This window comes from Antechinus flavipes, chromosome 4 (assembly GCF_016432865.1).
Source record: "Antechinus flavipes isolate AdamAnt ecotype Samford, QLD, Australia chromosome 4, AdamAnt_v2, whole genome shotgun sequence".
Classification (NCBI taxonomy): Eukaryota; Metazoa; Chordata; class Mammalia; order Dasyuromorphia; family Dasyuridae; genus Antechinus; species Antechinus flavipes.
Window position 1 is genome coordinate 13,896,104 of NC_067401.1, and position 18,855 is coordinate 13,914,958.

Here is an 18,855-nt window from a genome sequence, read left to right on the forward strand (position 1 = left end):
ATGAACGCTGTCTTTGCAAGCCCTCCCCTTCCTACCTCGTACTGTCACTGCCTTTCCCCATTTCCCCTTGCCCAGCCCGCTTAAGAAGGGCTCCTTTGGTGACCGATCATGGATCTATCCAAAGGTTAAGGTCGCGTCGCCACTTTCTAAATGTCTAGGACACGGTTAAGATTCTGAGATACCAAACGTGCCCCCTCCATCTCGGACCCCTTCCTCCCGTCTGCCTTGATGGTGCTGTCTCCCCCAATTAGGAAGTGAGCCACGGATAGCGGGGAGTCATTCATTCAGGGCAGGGAGTAAGGACACAGAAATCCCGAGGGATATTCCAGGTTTTAACTCGAAAGCGGGGACAAGGGGGTCACGGCCCTAGTGTAGTCACACAATTGGGCAAACACAAAAGGAGGCTCTGGACACTCCGGTAAGAGTTTGTGGCGCCGACGTCCGTTTAAGTCTCCAGCCTTTTTATTTATACAAGGATTCAAAGAACATATTCCACCTTCCAATAAACAGTGCAAGATAGTTACAGGTACCTTGGAAACAGAAAGAAATATATAACTATCTGGCCAGCTCTGCCAGGGAGAGAAGGAAATGTTCATTTTGCACAGAGAGAGAGATGCGTTCTTTTTTTTTTTTTCTTTTAAAGCAAAGGAATAATTTGAAGGCTTTTAAAACATTTTTATTGAATTGTCCTTATCCCTTCGTAAGCCCACCAGAAAACAAAAAGGTTTATGTGACTTGGACGTGGTAAGCAACTGTGCTCTCAAAGCCTTTTCTGACCCCCTCCCCCACTCCATCTCAAACCTGACATGTAGAAATTGGGCCGTGAAGCAGTGGTCAAAATGAACTCTCCATTTGGGGGATGGAGGTTTAAATTAAATTTATTTTTACTTTATTTTATATTACAATGAACCGCTCTCCCAAATGGGCTTTTATCATTAAGGTGGTACCAGTTAATACTTTAACATAAGGGCAAAAGTCTAATGTTTATTGTCCAACCCCAAAAGCTTGTGGCCATCCCCGACTCAACCCACTTGGTGGAAATACATAAAGTGTCCCAAAAGTCTCAGTTCAGTTTTAAGCTTTAGTAATTACTTAAGTTGTGATGATTATTAAAGCTTGAAACCGATAAGCCTCTTGGAACACGACGATTTTTTGAATGTTTTTTCCAAATTAGGTTGTGAATTGTGGGAAGATGGATACTGTCTATTTACTGCTCCTGTGTTGTCCCCATACGGGGGGACTGTCCTGGGCTAGGCTGCTTGCAGGGGAAGAGGAGGAGAGAGGAGACTGTAACTAGCTGTTGTCATTCCCTGGCATTTAGTAAGCGCCTAATAAATGCTTCTTAGTTGAGTGATTTTAAGGGCTGGGCACAAGAGCTGAGACTTTCTTGCTGACTGGAGTCAGAAGACCTGTATTGCAATTCCCAGCTTTGATGTTTCCTCTCTCTGAACCTCAGTTTCCTCATCTGTAAAATGGGAGTGGATGAAATGGCTTCCAAACCCTTTCCTCTCTCTCGGACCTGTGCTAACGAAGGCCACAATCACAGCACACACTTTGCTGGGGGTCTCCGTGGGGTTCTAGCTTAACTGGGCCGGAATATGGTTTCTTCTCGGGAAGGGACTGATCCGAAGGCATCAAGCCGGGGCCCTGGCTTTTGCATGACCAAAACCAGCTGTCTTTGGGTAATGAGATTTTCCTGGGTCCCAAGGCCATGGCGTTCCACGGGTTCCAAACAGAAGGAGGGGAGTCATTTGGGGGGGGGAGTGCATCTCCCAGTCGTGATGGGAAGCCAGCATTTAAGACCGGGAGACACTGGCCCGGACGTTAGAAAGGCATTAGTTGGTCTGAACGGCCTCCCCAGGAGTTGGGCTGATGCTGTTTTCATTTTCTAGCCAGCGTGACATGAAGTGGAATTATGGGAACAGCGATGAATGGCAAGCAGCAATTTAGGGATTTTAACTTGTTCCCTGCAGTGTGTTCTGGAGGCTGTGGGAGCTGGCTGGCCTGAAGGTTTGGGGAAACTTTCCCCAAGAGTTTGGGGGAAAGTGTCTTTTCAGGGCAGTCACTGACCTGCTGACAGGGAGCTAATATTGGGCTTGTTTGCACTGGTGGATGTGAGTCCTCTGACCACGAACAAATCCCTTCCCCTCTCTGGAGCTTCCTTCCCGCTTCTGTCCCGTGAGGGGACCGGGCCAGGGATGACTGACCTGAGCCCTTTAGCAAACATTTTTTTTTTTAGCAAAAACTCCAGCTTTTGTCATTTGCCCTCTGTGTGATCTTAATCACTTTCTCTCTCCAGGCCTCAGTTTGTTCAACTGTCAAATGATAGGATGGGCCTAGATTGAGGCTCTGAATCTGTTTTCTAGCCCACTGAGTTTCTAGTGTCTTATCCAGTTCGCACATTCAGGCCAAGGGATAATGGGCATTAAATTCAGATTGATCATGTGGCCCTCCGGAGAATGCTTGAAGGTTCCTGTCCTCGATGTCCCTTCTAGGGACAAATTTAATCTGTTTATAGCCCTTTCTCCTCTTATCAAGAACAGTGGCTCCTATTTAAAGACCCCTGACTAGGCCAGTCGGTTTCTTTTCCCCAGAACAGTAAGAAAAAGAAATGCTATTTAAGGTAGGTGGAAGGGGCCACATCTGGACCCCAGTTCCCCCTAAAGGCTCTCCCTGCAAGGTCCCCCCTTTTTTAAAAGAATGAAAAGGCCAGGATAACACTGCACCAAGATGGTGGTGGGTAGTAAACCTGGGGAAGAATGGCTGCCCGGGGGTCCGAATGGGAAGACGGAATCGCTTGAGGGCCTGGAGCTTGGGGGAGGATGGCGTAGCACCAATGAGAATGCAGCATCAGGGATCCACTGGGCAGCTCGGGCCTTGTGCTTGAAGGACTCCACGAGGCAGCCCCCCACCCCCGATTCCCCTCCTCCCCAGCAATGGATGCTCTAGCTCAGTAACACTGTGACTGCTCCTAGGCTCGGGGTCTAAAGGGGCCGGATTTTGTAAGGCTGAATTACTCAGGGGAGACTGCAGAGAACACCCACTTTTTTAAGAGATGGTAGGGAATGAACGAGCTGCTCCTGGGATCTCATGGGAAACTGCTCTGCTCTCTGCCTGGACTTCTCAGTGAGGGAATGGCCCAGGCTTGGAGGGGAGACTGCCCAAGGCCGGGGCGTCCAGAAGAACGCCACAGTTAGCACAGTGCTGGGCCCGCAAGAGGCGCTTGAGAAATGCTGACTTGTCGATGACTGGCTGAGGACTCCCAGGTGGGACTCGAACCCCACTTTCTCCCATTCCCAGATAAGCTCTTTCTCTCTCCATTTTGCCTTCCTCGAAAGAAAAGCTTCTTGAAAAATAATTCCAAGAAAGTGTTCTTAACGGTGGAAATGGGACGTGGAGTATTGAAAAGTTTATGCAAACCTATAAAAACCCTTACATGTAAAAGCTTAGCCTTTTGGCTCAACCTTTCTGCCCTGACCTCCCCACCCAAAGAAAAAAAAGGAGAAAAAAAATGCTTACAATGTCGGACCAATGAGTAACAGATCATAAAATCCCATCGTGGTTTTCTGGGCTAGGAATTGGGGGGGTCTGGTCACACTTTGGGGCTGGGACTTGCCGGCCCGTGGATCCCAACACCCCGTGAAGGGCGAGGTTGTGCCGGGGAAACGGACATCTTTCTCTCTGGATACTTAAAAATGAAAAAAGGAAACCTCAGGATCCGAGTTCCCTCCTGACAAGGCAAAGGTTCGGGGTCTGGGAAGCGATGGGCCAAAGGAAAACCGAAATGCTAACGTGGAGAGGATGCTTTGGTGTGATCTAGGGGAGCGGCTGTCGGGGGGTCAAGGGCAGCCGACCCGCTGTGGGACCCAAGGAAAGGCTTCTGCCCCGTGTGAGCCTCAGTGATCCTAGCTGTGAAATGGAGAGATGGGACAGCTCGCCCTCGCGGGACACCAGGCGCAGGAGCTGCTCTTTCCTGGGTCAATGAGAAAAGGATACCCCCCGAATCCAGCCGTGGTGCCGTTCTCCAATGCCCTTTGAACTAGCTCCCCCGCCATTGGACACTGGGGACCAATATCTCAAAGAAACGTGATTTGTCAACAGCCTTTGACGGTCAGATTCACAGAGAAAAGGGCGCTGGGGCCGGGCTAGAAAACGCAAAGTGGGGGTTCCAATTACTCGGCGGCAGCGCGTTGGGTTTCAACGTCATACGCCATGGAAGCGGAGTCACGGGTTCGAGTGTCGGTGGAGATCGTGGGTGAATTTTGGAATCTCATGCAAAATAGAAAATCCCCCTCCTGGGCACTTCCGGGCGGAGGACCACCCACTGCTCCGAGAACTAACTTTTTTTAAACTAAGGAGAAAGACTTATTTCCTTGAGATCTTCAATGGAGGATTTTGCATCGAGGGCGGGGCTCGGGATAAGCTCGTGAATCGGCTCCCCACGTGGGGAAAGGCTGCTTGCAGGGATGCTGGAGGGAAGGAAGGCACGGGCACTCGGCTTTCTCGAGGGGCAGGAACCTTTCAGACTCGGCTCCCCCGCCACCGGCCTCCCTCTGCTGCTGGACCCTCGGGGGTCTCCCGCTGCAGATCCTTTGGGGGAGGCGCCATCTTCCCATCAACTGGACAGCCTCATGCAGCCCCCGGAAAAGAAGGAAATGAAAAAAACAGAAAAACCAAAACAAACAAACAGCCAGGTCTGGGCCTGGGGCCCGAGAGTCAGAGTGGATGAAGGCTTCGGGGGCCACGGTCACTCTCGGTCACCGACCTTCCCCTTGAGCTCGCGTGCGTTCTCGCCATCTGCCGAGATGAATCAAACAGCGTCTGTCCGGTTTGGCAAAGGCCGGCCTCGGCCATAGTCCCTCTGGCCGGCGGGGTGGTTATCGCCCCAGGGACCATGTTGCGGCAAGGGCTAGGGGGAGGAGGAGGAGCAGGGAGGAAGGCTGGGGGCAGCCGGGGGCGCCACTCCCGTCACGCTCTGACAGGTTGGGGATGGCGTGGGTCTCGGGCTGCCGCGTGCTCTGACTTTTACTCAGTCTTTTCCCACAGACCTCGTCCAAACAGCCGTCGCCGCTCCCTGAGCCGCTGATGTCATCGCCTGTAAGGAGGGCCAGGGGCGTGAGAAAGGAGACCCGGGGGACGTGTGGACCCACGAACCCTTGGGCTTAGATCCCCAAATCTGCGACTCCCCCAGCGCAGGCCCCGGGCTGGCTGCCGCTGTCCCGACGCTGGGGTCCCTGACAGTGACTGCGAAGGGGATCCCCGTGGCGGCCCCTGCCAAGGCTCGTTCGCCTTTTGGGGTGAGGGATGAAGGAGGCTCCCGTTTGCGCCCCGTTACCATCCCACCCCCACTCACTGGTGTCCTGGAAGTCGATGTCATTGCCGTTGTAAGCGTTGCGCAAACGGTTGGTCATGATCTTCAGCTGCATGATCTGCTGGCGGATGGTCATGTCGGGCTTGGTGATGTCCACCTCCACCTCGGGGTTGTTGATCTGACTGGCCAGGCCGTCGCCCATCACCTCGGGGAGGTACCTGTGGGGGAAGGGCGCACACCCCAAATCTCCACGCCCGCTCTGGTTCCCTCCGTCCCACCCCGCCCTGTGATCGTCTCATAGCTGGCGGGCATTGAGCGAACGTCCCTCTCTGTGCCCGGGGCCCTGCTTTTTAGAGTGGGCACAGATAATGGGGGAGGGGCTGCTGCCTTCGGAGGGAAGGGACTAAGGGCGCATCTGTCACCTTAGCAAAACCAGAGACATCCTATGTGAGAAGGGGGGGGGCTCTCGTGACTCTTAATGGCTGGGAGGGGGCCCAGAGCTTCAGTTAAGTGACTTGTCCAGGAGGTCAGAGTAAGGGCCTGCTCTCCATCTAACCCTTTGCCCTTCAGATGCAGAACTCAAGCCCGGAGATCATATGGGGAGGGGACAGGACACCGACTCCTAAATTTAGGGCCAGGAGGAGGTTCAGGGATCACTGCCCAGCTGGATCATTGTATCCGTGAGGAAAGTCCCCATTTCAGTGGCAGTCCCCAGACCCCAAATCGAGCAGCTGAAGGCCGTGGGATAGGGATCAGACGCGCAGCCTTTTCCCAAAGGCCTTTGGACGAAATAGTCACAGCCACTCCCTCTATGGGGGCGGAAATTGGGAACGAAATCGGGGGAGCAGCCGAATGTACGTATGAGTGTGATAATGATGTGCCCTAAGAAACGAAGTGGGCAAAACTGGGAAAACGCCGTATACGGGGACATCGTAGAGAAAAACAACGTGGAAGGACTTTAGGACCCTGATCGCCGCAGCGATAAACCAGGGGCCAGAGTGAGGAGTGAAGGAGTCCCTCCCTCCCTGAGGGACAGAGGAACATGGGAAAAGAGCAACATTTTCATACCTGGCTAATGTGAGGGTTTGTTTGGCTCTGGACTCTGTTAAGTAATGAATGATTTTTTTTTTTTTTTTTGGTCTGTTTGCTCAACGAAAGGGAGGAAAGGTTAGTAGAAAACACTCAAAAACCTAGGGTGTGATGGGACACATAGGAAGGACATGGACGGCAGAGTAGGGAAGATACAAGAACATGTCGGGGGAGAAGGGCCAGGAAAGCTGCCGTCTGTCTAGCCAAGGATTTTGGGGGAAGGTCTGCCACTCACCGCCCTTTGGTCATCCCATTCCAGCAACGCTCGTCAAGGGTCGAGCTCATGGCCACCTTCTCGGTGCACAGAACTCCGGGGAGACTGACCCAGAAGTCTCGGACATCCCGGAGCTGGGCTTTGGCTTCTGAGACCTAAGGAGAGAAACGGGAAGGCCAGGATGAGGTTCAAGGGATGGGTGGGTGGGGTCAAGTGTAGAAGAAGCCTGGGAGAAACAGAATCAGTTTGCCAGCCTTGGAACTGATCTTGTTTGAGATCTAGGAAACAACTAATAGTAGCCCACAATGGGCTTTAATAAGTGCTTAATTTCTAAGTAAAAAGGCAGAAAGGAAAGAAGCATTTATTAAGCACCAACTATGTCGTTTTAAAAGTATTAACTCATTTGAACCTCACAACTCCTCTGAGAGGTAGGGACTATTATCATCCTTCTACAGATGAGGAAACTGAGGCAGGCAGCAGGCAAGTGACTCGTGCAGAGAAAGCCAAAGGTCCCACTTAGCCATGGTGAAGAAGAGTGGATAAAGGGCTGGAATCAGGAAGTCCTGGGTTCAAATCACTTTAGACACTAGCTAAGGGACCGGACAACTCCTGAGGTATCAGTTTCCTCATCTGTAAAATAAGACTCTCAGGCTCTGTAACAACTCAGAGCCCCTCAATCCCAGGATTCAGTTCTCAATGGGAATATTTCCAAATCTATGATCGAGGACCAACCTCAGTTTTCTCCTCTGTATAAGGGGGGTGATAATGAAACACCTTTGTGAGGCTCAAGTAAGATAATCCGTGTAAAAGCGCCTTTTGCCAACGCCCCCTCTCATGGCTCCTTTGTTGTTGTTGTGAGCTCTGAGGGACACCAGAAGCCCGGCTGCCCACCCCTCCACCCTGTCCAAGACGCAGCCCCCAGGGAGGCGCTCACCAGCTTCTCCAGCCCGATCCCCGAGGGCCTCTCCTCTGCCACAGACTTCCCTCGCCGTCTCTTTTCCTCTCCGCCAGAGCCCTTGCCGCTCACTCTGGGGTTTCCACAGCCTTGAAAAACCTAGAGAAAGCCGCCCCGAGGGTGAGCAGAGGCCCCAGCATCTTGGTTCGGAAAATCTCTCCCCGGTTCCCTCGCTGCATCCTTTCGGGTGGAACTGCCCAGCCCTCTCCCAGGCTCTCTGGGGGGAGACCCTTTGGGATCTGGCCTTGAAGCATAAGTGGGAGCGGGGAGACTTCTAAGACTGGACGAGGGACCGGAGGCCGTTGGAAGACATTTGGCCGAGGTCACAGGGTGGCGATTCTGGTATCACAGCCAACACCCGTACCGGCGTGGGCACTGGCCCAGACCGGAGATTTTATGGGTGATAGGAACTCCCAGTGTGGAAATGTTCTCTCCTAGAACTTCTTAGCAGCTCCTCTGGTACCAGACCCCTGATAATCAGTGTTGGATGCCCGGTGACCTCCCTCTGCCACTCTGCCCTGTGAGGGTGCTAAAAGGGTTGCCTGGGAGGCTGGGGGGGCTGAGATGTTGCAAGGTCAGAGAATCCCCCCGCCTCTTGGAGCCCATTTTAGAGAAAAGAAATTGTGGTTTTCTGATTGTCCATATACGGGGTGCCCTGAGGGGAGACGTGACTGTCGGGCTCCGACCCTCATTGCCCATCCGTGCGGTGTTTGCCTGGGGGCCAGGACCCTGACCCAGGGCCGTCCCCTTCCCTCCGTGGGCCCTTATCCCCACCTTGGATGTGAGCGTGTCCTTGTTGTCCTGGAGGGCAGCGATGGCCTCCGAGATGCGAACGTGGATCGTCCCAATTGTGCTCTCCACGCTTGTCTGGCCGTCAAACTTGTCAGCCACGAGCAGCATGGATTCTGTGGGGGACACGGCCAGGGGCGTGAGTGGGGGCTCATGCTCGCCGGGATACATGCACGCTCTTAGTGGGGAGGAAAGGGGGGCAGGGGTCTGAACTCCAGGGATTTCAGAGGGGAAAAAGCCTTTTGGCCAATCTTTGCAATCCCGACTATCACAAGGATTTAAGATCATCATTCTGAGGAGGCTGGAAGTGTCACAAGATGGCTAAAGGGGGTGGGGGGAACAACCCCGAGGCGCTCGCTCTTGCAGCTCGGATCCAAGAGGAGACTACTGGGCTGCGGGTGTTTTCCCCAAGATGACCTCCCCTTCCCCCATAGTCGGCCCCAAAGAACAAGCTAGAGAAGGGGAGACCAGGTCCTAGAAGGGGATGCTGGGGGATTTCAAAGGAGAAGCCAAGTTAAAGGCAGCCTTGATGTCTCCTACATTAATATCGGCCCCTGTCTCCTCAATCCAGACCTAACTAGCCTTTCCTGGGGGGAGGAGCATCTCTGAGGGCTCACAGGCCAGTTCTCCAAGGAACCTGAAGGGACAATAGGGTTCCCACAGCCTGTGGGAGCTCAGGTGAGACCGAGGGAAGGCTTTTCCAAAGCGGATTTTAGGAACCCCTCCTCCTCATGATCTGGAGCACGGCTCAAGCTCCTTTCTTTTGTGGGAGCAAAAGGCAGCCCAGAATAACGGGGCTGGGGAAGGGAAGTCCGGTGGAAGGAGACTCGGAGGGCCCCTGGGGGGGGAGATGGAGCTGGATCGGAATGGGGCGGTCTGGCGTGGCGGTTGGGGGAGGGGGCAGTCCGGGAGAAGCTCTCACCCAGCAGGTTCCTCCACTCGGTGTCCAGGTCGGCCTGGTTAGCCAGGCAGCCCTTCATCACGTTTCGGCAATAGCCGGAGCACGGCTGGGGGCTCTGGACGCCCAGGCAATGGGAGCAGTAGAGCAGCTTCATGATGGCCCGGGAGCACTCCTGGCCCAGGGGCACCTGCAAGCAGAAGGGCAGAGTCAGTGGCCCCGACCCCGCGATCCAGGAGAGTGATTGAGGGGTGGGGGTGGGCAGCCCCCACAGCGGCACCGTAATGGCTTCCCAGCTCTCCCCCCTCCTGCTGCCAGAGCGGGCAGATGCGTGTTTTAGAACTCGCCTCTGGTTCCTCCCTGAAACCTTCTGGGCCTGGCGGGTCGCCCGGGTCACCCAGCGCCCTACATAGTGACCCCTGATCTAGGACGTCCCGACTGCCCCTGGATTCAGTAACTCCCAAGGGCCCTTACGAGCAGGTGGTCTCAGGGGCCTGGACCCCGGGCCTTCTCTGAGTGCAAGGAGGGCTCCCAGGCGCCTCTGCAGAGTTAAGGGCGGGTTCTGGGTGTCGGCCCGGGGACAGACACTGACGGGGGAAGCTCTCTGAGCACAGGCTTTAAGCAGAGGCGCGTGATAAGTGGGGCTGAGGGATTGCTGTCCGCAGGCCTTTTTAACGGAGGGGGACGGGCCGGGGCACTCACCTGGGCCACCTTCCTGACCACGTCGATGGCCACCCCCAGGCCCTGCACGAAGGAGCGCACGGCCACGAAGGCCCTGGTGGCCCGCAGCTTGAGCTCCCGGGGCGCCTCCCCGAAGGGCCGGTAGGCCTCCGCCTGCTTGCCCATGCAGTCCAGGTACTCATCGGGGAGCACGTACTGGGGGTGCAGCTGCTTGAAGAGCCGCTCCAGGAGGCGCGCCCAGAACTCGGCCAGAGCCTCCTCCAGGTTGATGTTGGCCCCCCGGTAGTAGCGGCGGAGCTCAGAGTAGAGATCCCTGAAGAGCCGCGCGTTCTGGGTGTACAGGTCCCCGTGGACGCCAGGGAACGTGTCCTGGAGAGCCCGCTCCGACTTGTTCAGCAGGTCCTGGAAATGGCCTTCGGGGGAGAGAGAGGGAAGGGGGTCACGGGGAGCGGGGACCGACCCCAGCCGAACCCTGCACCCCCCAATCACCTCCATGGAATCCATCCAGATCCCCCCCATCCCGCTCGGGAACCAGGGGCCAACTGACCCAATCCTTCATTTTGCAGAAAAAGACACTGAGGCTAAAGTTAGTATCAGAGGCAGGATTCGGAGCTGGGCCCTCAGCCGGCCCTCTTTCCCCAGTACTAAAGCATGGGCGGGGGGAAAGGAACAGAACAAAAGGACGACTCTTGGCCAACTCCCCACGTTGTAGCTGAGTTATCCGCCCGGCTCGGGGGCAGTAAATTGCCAGGTGACCCCCAGGTAGGGCAATGAGCCCATCACAGAGATGCGATGCTCTCCAGGAGGCTCCTCCAGGCCCTGACTGCCCACTCTTCCCAGAGGGGAGAACAAGGGCCCCCCAACACTACCTTTAAATAGCCTGAGTGCTGAGAGAGGCGCAGATGAATCAGTGGCCCACCATGGCCGGGGAAAGAGCGCGACCCTCCCAGCGGCCCTCTGCCCTCCTTGGGCGAAGCTGCACAGAAATGACCCTTCACCGCGGGGGCGCGGCCTGGCACTCCGCTCCCTCTTCTGAGGGTCTCTGCTTTCCTTCCGGACCCTGTGCCCCTAATCACGTCACCAACGCTCCCGGTACCGACTTTGTGTATGTCCGTACATTCACGTGTTGTATCCCCCAGGAAGATGAGCCTCTCGAAGTCAAGGGTGTTTTTTTATGTCTCCAGTGCCCAGCAACGTGTCTGACGCACAGTAGGTGCTGCTAAGTTTGTGGGCTGACTGACAAACACCTGGACGTTGACTGTCCTCGGGCTCTCGTAGACTTGCTGGTCTTCCCTGGCCTAAAGGGGAGGCCCCCCACGTCACAGTCTGGGGCCTAGACTCCCAACAGAACCGTGACCCCAAGAGAAGCCCTGGCTCTGAGAAGTGGGTGGGAGGGCAGGGAGGGCACTGACTGCCCCCAGGGGTGTGGGAGGCAGAGGATGGAGGAGGTGCCGTGTTCTATGATCAAAGTGTGCTTGTGTTGGCAGTCAATAAACATAAAGCGCCTACTATGTGCTACACTGTACTAAGCTCTGGGGATATAAAGAGACACAAAATATGGTCCCCGTCTTCAAGGACAATCAGAGCGGGGAGACAATGTGCAAATAAACACAAGGCCTCAGGATGGGACCTGCTGGGAGGTCACCGGGAACACTGGGGCTCTCCCAGAGCTAAAGCTGGAAAGGGAGAAGCAAAGCCAGTCTCTTCAGTTTCTCCTTCCCTCCCTCCCTCCTTCCCTCCCCCTCCTCCCTTCTTCTCTCTTTTCCTCCATATTTAATGCCTTTTTTTTTTTTTTAAGTCCAGCCCCTGTCTAGCAGCCCTGGGGCAGGAAAGAAAGCAAGCATCTTAGGGAGCACGGGCTGGCCGCTGGGTCCGAGAAGTTTCCGACAGCCAAGGGGGCAGATGGGCGCCCCAGAGAGGAAGCTGACCAATCCCCGAGCAGCTCAAGTCGAGTCTGCCTGGCTTCCTTTCCTGCCTCAGGGCCCGTTTCCTCAGAGATGCTGACTGGGCCAAAGAAAGCAAAAACACTAATTTAGGGAAATGGAAACGGGTGAAGCGATGGCTCCTTCTTTAACAGAGCGGTCCTTCCCTCCCTGGGAGACTCCGCGGGGTCTCGGAGCCTCTGGCCAAATGCACAGAGCGCTCTGTGCAGGGGAGACGGGGCGGGGAACACTGGCTGTGCTCAGACTCGGCCGAGTTTTGTCCAACTGCTTTTGTTCCTTCCCTACCCCTCCCCATCCCGTAAGGGATACCTTGTCCCTTCGGGGAGATTAAATAATTTAAAAAGCTGCACGGGACCTCATGATGGCCTTTAGCTCCCTTTTGCCTTCTTTCCCTTCCCAAATTTTCCTCCCCTCCTAGTAATGTGGGAAGTGGTGGAAAGACCCCTGAATCCGAGTCCTGGAAACCCCGATCCTTTGCCATTTGGCATAAACCCCAATTCTCTGGGTTTTGGTCAAATGGGAGACCTGAGATTTCTCTGAATTCAGACACCCCATGTGGAAGGCACAGAATCTGGCGCGGAGAGGCTCAGGTCCATGATAATAACATACCCCGTGAATGTTTGCAAAGTCCCATTAAGTGACAGGATAGGATACGTCACTCCCTCTACAATCCGGCAAAAACCATGGTCAAGTATGTGACTCCTCTCCTTTAAAACATCAGTGGCTCCCCCCTCTCTCCTTCCTCCCCCCCACTTTGGCCACACCGTTCCTTTCATCTGGACCCTTCCTCCTTCCCTTTGAATCCTGCTCATTCTTCTCGGCCTTCTCCATGGAGTGGGGATGACCGGCCTCCCTCCCACAGCCCGCTCAGACCCCGGGGCGCGGCTTGGCCGGCCATCTTTCTGAAGCCTCCCAGAACACCGGAGCAGGAGAAGCCAGCGAGCCGGGGGTCAGCCAGCGTCACACAGACCGTCGGAGGCCCCTGGTCCCTGTAGCCCCCTTCCCCGCGCCTCATGGATGCCGGTGCATCCCCTCTTCCTTGAGAACAGGACGAGCCTAACCCCGAGTAGCTCCTTTACCCCGGGGACGGGTTGTTCCGAAGACGGCCAGGGGGGGCCCTGCCCAGATGGCGGAGCTCTTGGCTGTGTTTGCACGACCCCCAGGCTGACGGGCTTCCCTCATTTCACGAAGGAGAAGCTGTTTGCCGTGGCAAGCTGTCCAAGAATAGGATTCGGTATTTCTTCTGTCAGCAGGAAATCTGAAAAGCTCACTCTGCCCGCGCTCCCGGACAAGGGCACCCTCTCTGCCCCTTGGGACGCTCCCCAAAGACGGTCTCCTTGCCCGGCCCCGAGCGGGCAGCATTTCCCACGAGGGAACCATCTCTGCCCCTTCTGCCCAGGCTCGGGGGGCATGGCTAACCCTTGCCCGGAGGCGTCCTGCATGAGGGCTGGACTCTGTGCTCAGCGGCTCAAGCTGGAGAAGGAGGCCGCACGCTGGCGGGGCCCTCAGCCTCTCCTGGACTTGACTGAAATGAGACTCCCCCAAAGGGGGGCAGAGGGACCCCAGCTTTCCCCGTTGCTTCTGGGGCTGCTCCTCCACCTCCTCCACACAGAACAGTCTGGGCCTCGGTCTGCAAGCTCAGGGCTTCGACCTCCTTCCTGGGCGCGGACCCCCTGGGCAGCCTGGGAGAGCCGGGACCCAGTGGGGAAAACACAGGAGGTGAAAGGGAAACATTCCCGGGGGCCTGCGGGACTCTGGGTCGCTCCCTTCTCATCTGGCGCTGGGAACAAGTGGGCAGGGACAGTTGAGGCGCCCTGGTTTCCGGCACAAGCCTGCAGCCGCTCTCCCAGCCAGGAATGGGCACGGGGAGCATCTGCTTACAGATTGTCCCCGTGTGTGGGTTCGGAGAGAAGGAGGAGGAGGAAAAGAAAGATGAAAGAGCGGGGGAGGGGGCCAGAGAATGAGCCGCTAACGGGCAGTGAGACGCGCTCTCCCGCCGTGAGTCCCGCCCGGCTCGGAACCAGCAGGCCCTGTTTGCTGGGGGGAGACGGGGGAGAAAAGGTTGTCAGGGCCCCTGTCAGGGAGAAGTGCTCTGAGCGCGCCCAGTGACCGGCGGGTGGTCGTGAGTCACGGGGGGGAAGGGGGGGACGGGACTGGGAGGTGGCCCCGGCCGGGGCCGTGTGTGACAGAGAACAAGGTTGGGGGCGAGGTTAGGGCTCAGTACGTCCCTGAGTAAAGCTGGGGGTCAGTTGGTGACCAGTGTCGGTCGGGGGGTAAGTGAAGGGGCTTCGGTCGTGGGAGTTACTGCAGGGGCGGCCCTCGGCTGGGGGTCGGGTTATGTCCGGGGATGGCCTGGGTGCGGACGTCAGGCCGTGGCAGGGTCCCGAGGGTTCGGCCGTGGCTGGGAAAGGGTGAGTCAGTGTGGCTGGTGCTAGGGGACAGCGGACCACGCGCCGGCTGCCGCTGCCAGTTGGGGTCAGTTTAGGGAGGTCAGGGATCGTTCCAGGGCTCTGGAGCTGAGTAAACCCGACGGTCTGGGGAAAACTCAGCTCCCTGGTCCTGGTTTCAGCCCCGAAGCGCCCGGGTCCGGCCCAAAGCTGGCGGGGAGAGGGACGGCTGCGCACCTGTTCCGACCTCTCAGTGAGTCGTGGCGCCGACGAAATCCCGGCTCCCCGGCCCCTCTGGGCCCCGGCTCGGGTTTCAGTCACACGCTTTCTCAGACGTGACTCGGAGCCGGTGGGAGGGGGAGCAGCTGGCGACGGCCTGGGGACCGCGCCCCCCTCCCTGCCCCGGGAGCCGCGTGGAGGTGCCAGGGCCAAGAACAGCCTGGGTGAGGCGGCCTCGGCCCCTCCCCTTGTCCTTGACCAGGGGGCCGGGCTTCTCTCTCCAGCTGATTAATCCCAAGCATTTAATGACTCGTGGTGGGAGCACCGGACATGAAAACGAGGAGTCAGTCCCTGCCCTCGAGGAGCTTCCGCCCTATCAGGAAACCATGATATCCACCTGTAACAGGGAAAATACAAGGGAGGCGCGAGGGGGCGGGGGGAGAGCAGCGGGGGGAGGGGGGGGAAGGAGGGGGAGCATCCCGGGAACGGCGGAAAAAGACCGACTTTCTAGAACATTCACAGGTCCACAAGGTCCAAGGGATGGGAAGCTTGCTCCGCTCTCAGAGGCGGGCCCCACCCACAGCTCTAGGATGGAACAGAGAGCCCCGAGACACAGTCCCTCTCTCGGACGGTCCTCCCACTGTCACCCAGCATCCTCCACACCTCTGCGCTCCTGGAGAAAGCTCACCCCCACCTCCCTCCTCCCTCCCGAGTCCTCCCCAGTCTGGCTTCCAGCCTCATCGCTCAGCTGGAGCTGCTCTCTCCAAAATGACCAATTATCTCCTAATTGCTGGCGCTAATGGCACTTTCCTCAGCCCGCCTCTTCCCTGACCTCTCTGCGGCACTGGCCGCCCTCCCTCGCCATCTCCTCCTGGGAAAGCGCTCCTTTCCCTTCCCTTCCCTTCCCTTCCCTTCCCTTCCCTTCCCTTCCCTTCCCTTCCCTTCCCTTCCCTTCCCTTCCCTTCCCTTCAGGGTTTTCCAGCCCTTTCCTCTCCTCATTCTCCTATCTGTCCAGGCAGGCCTTGGGCCTTCTCTGCCCATCAACCACGGAGCCCCCAAGCTTCCTTGTGGGCTTTCTGACAGGTCAAGTGCTTCCTCTCCCTATTCTCTTACCTGCCCAATAATCCCCCCTGCGGAGCGATTCCCAGCTCTACAACCTCATACCTGCTCTCTCTCCATTTCCAAGCATTGCTGTTGTCCTGTCCTTCCTCCCTTGTTCCCTCTCCTCCCTCCCTCCCTTCCTCTTACCCCCCTCCTTCTAAATTAGGACATCTGCCCTCCAACACCTTTCTCCTTTTCCATGCTCTTCCCAGTATCCCTGGCAGAGGCCCAGACCCCCCATCTGCCAGCTCTCCCCAGACCATGGATGTGCTTCATCCGAATCAGGCGGCTCGCCTCCGTCCAGGGCAGCTGGGTGCTCTCTCCCCATCTCCCTCGCGGAATCTGGGTCCTTATTAGTCATCCCTGTCGTCCTTTTCCAAAGTCATTCTTGGTAAGGAAAACAGAACCAACTTAACCGAGGAGCACTCCCTCCTGCCTGCTGTCATCCTCTCCCATCCACCCATAGTGGGGAGCCTTTCCTTTGTTTATCTTTCTCTTTCCCCAGTACAATGATTACCCTTCCTGCCTTCAGTTTCCTCATCTCCTTCAGCTCATTCTGAGCTTTAACATTTCTTCAGTCCGAAGTCACTCATTAACACCATTACCGGTTTTGTTTCTATCTTTGCACATGATTTAATGATAAGTTGATAAGTTTCCTGAGCATTCCCACTGGTTTCTTCAGATTCACTGGAATTCTCTCCCTCCCTTCCTCTCCTCCTCCCTTCCTCCCTTCCCTCCTCCCTTTCTCTCTCTCTCTTCCTTCCTTCCTTTTCTTTCTTCTTTTTTTCCTTTCCTCCTTCCTTCTTTCCTTCCTTCCTCCCTCTCTCCCTTCCTTCCTTCCCTCCTCCCTTTCTCTCTCCCTCCCTTCCTTCCTTCCTCCCTTCCTCTCTTCTTTCCTTCCCTCCTCCCTTTCTCTCTCTCTCTTCCTTCCTTCCTCCCTCCCTCCCTTCCTTCCTGATTTAATTCTGCAAAATTTCCTTTCTTTCCTAGGTGAATTTCCCCTGTACATTCTAGACCTTTGGATCCCAGCTTCTTTCCTCTGTACGCTTTGAAATGTTTTCTCCAAACCCAGGGTGCCTTTCTGCTCAGACTTCCTATCCTCTCCACACTGCAGGATGGAGTGGTCACTTCCCCCTCCTCTCCACCCCTGCAACTAGGTCCTCCATGATGGTAAAAATCAGATTCAGAAAAGAATTTCCCCTCGAAGATTCCTCCCTCTTTTGAAGGATAAAATTATCATTAAGTCAAGTCACTGCTCGGAAGACGAGGAGAACCCCCAGTCTCCCCTGGTAATCAATCCTTCGGGGTCTTTCACGGGCCCCTCCTAGGTACACCCGTCTCTGGGCTTGGCCAGAATGAATTGAGGGTTTGTAGTCACAGCAGCAGCTGTTTCCCCATCCCCATTCCTGCGGTCTCTGCCATCCCAGGGAAGGCGAGGGGAGCAGCAGCTGTGTCAAGCTGCTCCTCCCAGAAGTCTCTTCTCTTCTGTGAACATGTTTCACAGAATTACAGAATCCCAGACTCGTCAGAGGTCCCACAGTCTGACCGGACTCGACCAGACACTCTCTCAAACAACCCCGACAAGTCATCAGGCCCTGCTTAAAGACCCTCAGTGACGGCGAGCTCACTGCCCGCTCCACTTTTGGACAGTGCTAATCATCAGGAACTTTGCCCTCCATCTGCCCCTCCGATCCTCTCTCTGAGCTCCAAACCTTCCTTCCTCTGAGCATCAGGTGGGCCCCGCAGGTCAGAGCGGGAAACGCGAAGTCAGGAACGTTCCAGTTCAAATCTCGTCTCCAACGACGATTAGCCACGAAATTCTCGAGTCGCAATCTCTCCGGGAGGGTTAGTCTCTCACAGGGCCTACCTCCAGGGCTGTTGTGAGGACCGAACAACCGGCCAATCAAGGACCATTCACTGTCCTATACTGCTGCCGATTCCGTTCTGGCTCGTCAGCCTTCTCTCCCCAACCAGGCTGTGAGGCCCCGAAGGTCAGAGGGGAAAGCCGTTTCCCCCTTATCCTACACAGAGCTAGGCCTCCGGTGGGGCTCACCTTGATGGAGAATGGGGAGCATCCTTCTTTCTCTCTTCCCCCTGCGGGTCACCCTCTCTAGGGCTGATTCCGTGGGGATTCCCTTAGGGGAGAGAGGACCTCACTTCAGAGGTCAGGACTGAGGGTGCGGATTGCCCACCACTACAGAAGTGCAATTCCCTCAGCCGGGGGAGGAGGGGGAAGGCCGAGTTCTTCCTGGGCCGCAGAGCGGTGACTTCCTGCAGCACTTGGCCGTGTCCGCCGGACCGCCATCACCCCCGGCAGAATCCCTTTCACCTTCTGGGCCTGTGACAATGACAACAGTAACAGACCGCCAGAGCCTGACTTAGACCTTCTCATCTGTGCTCGAGAGGCAGGGCGACCTAGTGGGGGGGGGGGGGCTGGTCTCAGAGACAGGGAGGGCCTTCCCCCCGACACAAACTCAGCCCTGAGTGGTCACTTACCCCCTCTGGAGGCAAAGGGCCGTAATGGTTACAACCCTGGACTGGGAATCAGGAAGTGGGACTCAAACCCCACCTCTGCCATTTATGAGCCATGTGACCCTCAGCAAGTTACTTAGTCCCTCAGGCTCTCCGTTTCCTTATCTGTTAAGTGAGGAGGAGGAGGAGAAGACGGGCAGCTTCTGAGGGCCCTCCCGGCTCTAGATCCATGACCGATGCTCGGTGTCCCAGGCAGCTAAGACAACAAGCTGCAGAAGGAGCATCTCCTGCACTGGAGAAGGGGGTTTTCTCACCTGGGAATTTCGAACCCCGACGAAATCATGGATCTAGATCAAGAGACAGCAGCCCCCTCCTCTCCCTCTATGGTACAGCTATTCAACTCTCTCTTTCTACTGTGTGTACACACACCCACGTACACGTAATATATATACACATATATGTACATACATACACACATATACGTATACATATACGTTATACACACATACACAATATATGTAGTGTGTATATATAATACACACACATTCGTACACATATACATACTATATACACACACACACATCCATGTATGCACAATACACACACACATCTATATTTCTATCCCCCTTTTTATGAAGGAAGGGGAAGGAATAAGCATTTATTCAACACCTACCATGAGTCGAGCCCGGTGCTAAGTGCTCGGGTACAAACAGAAGGAAGGAGGTGCTCCCTATTCTCGAAGCTCCCACTGTACTTTGGATGTGAAAGGAAGTTCCGCTACAGGAAGTTAAGGGCC

The 18,855-nt window shown here is 55.9% G+C and overlaps 1 protein-coding gene across 1 annotated transcript in view; it reads right to left on the reverse strand.

The window, feature by feature from the left end:
* Positions 1-419: 419 nt before the first annotated feature.
* The window catches only part of GPC1 (glypican 1), a 145,935-nt gene continuing 127,499 nt past the window's right edge, over positions 420-18,855 (reverse strand). Inside the window, exons 3-9 of the mRNA XM_051991853.1 lie at positions 9,959-10,350; positions 9,281-9,446; positions 8,344-8,474; positions 7,549-7,668; positions 6,636-6,769; positions 5,354-5,529; positions 420-5,095 (exon numbers count right to left, since the gene is read on the reverse strand). Coding sequence (XP_051847813.1) covers positions 4,878-5,095; positions 5,354-5,529; positions 6,636-6,769; positions 7,549-7,668; positions 8,344-8,474; positions 9,281-9,446; positions 9,959-10,350 — 1,337 coding nt within the window. The 3' untranslated portion in view covers positions 420-4,877. The remainder of the gene's footprint in view (positions 5,096-5,353; positions 5,530-6,635; positions 6,770-7,548; positions 7,669-8,343; positions 8,475-9,280; positions 9,447-9,958; positions 10,351-18,855) is intronic.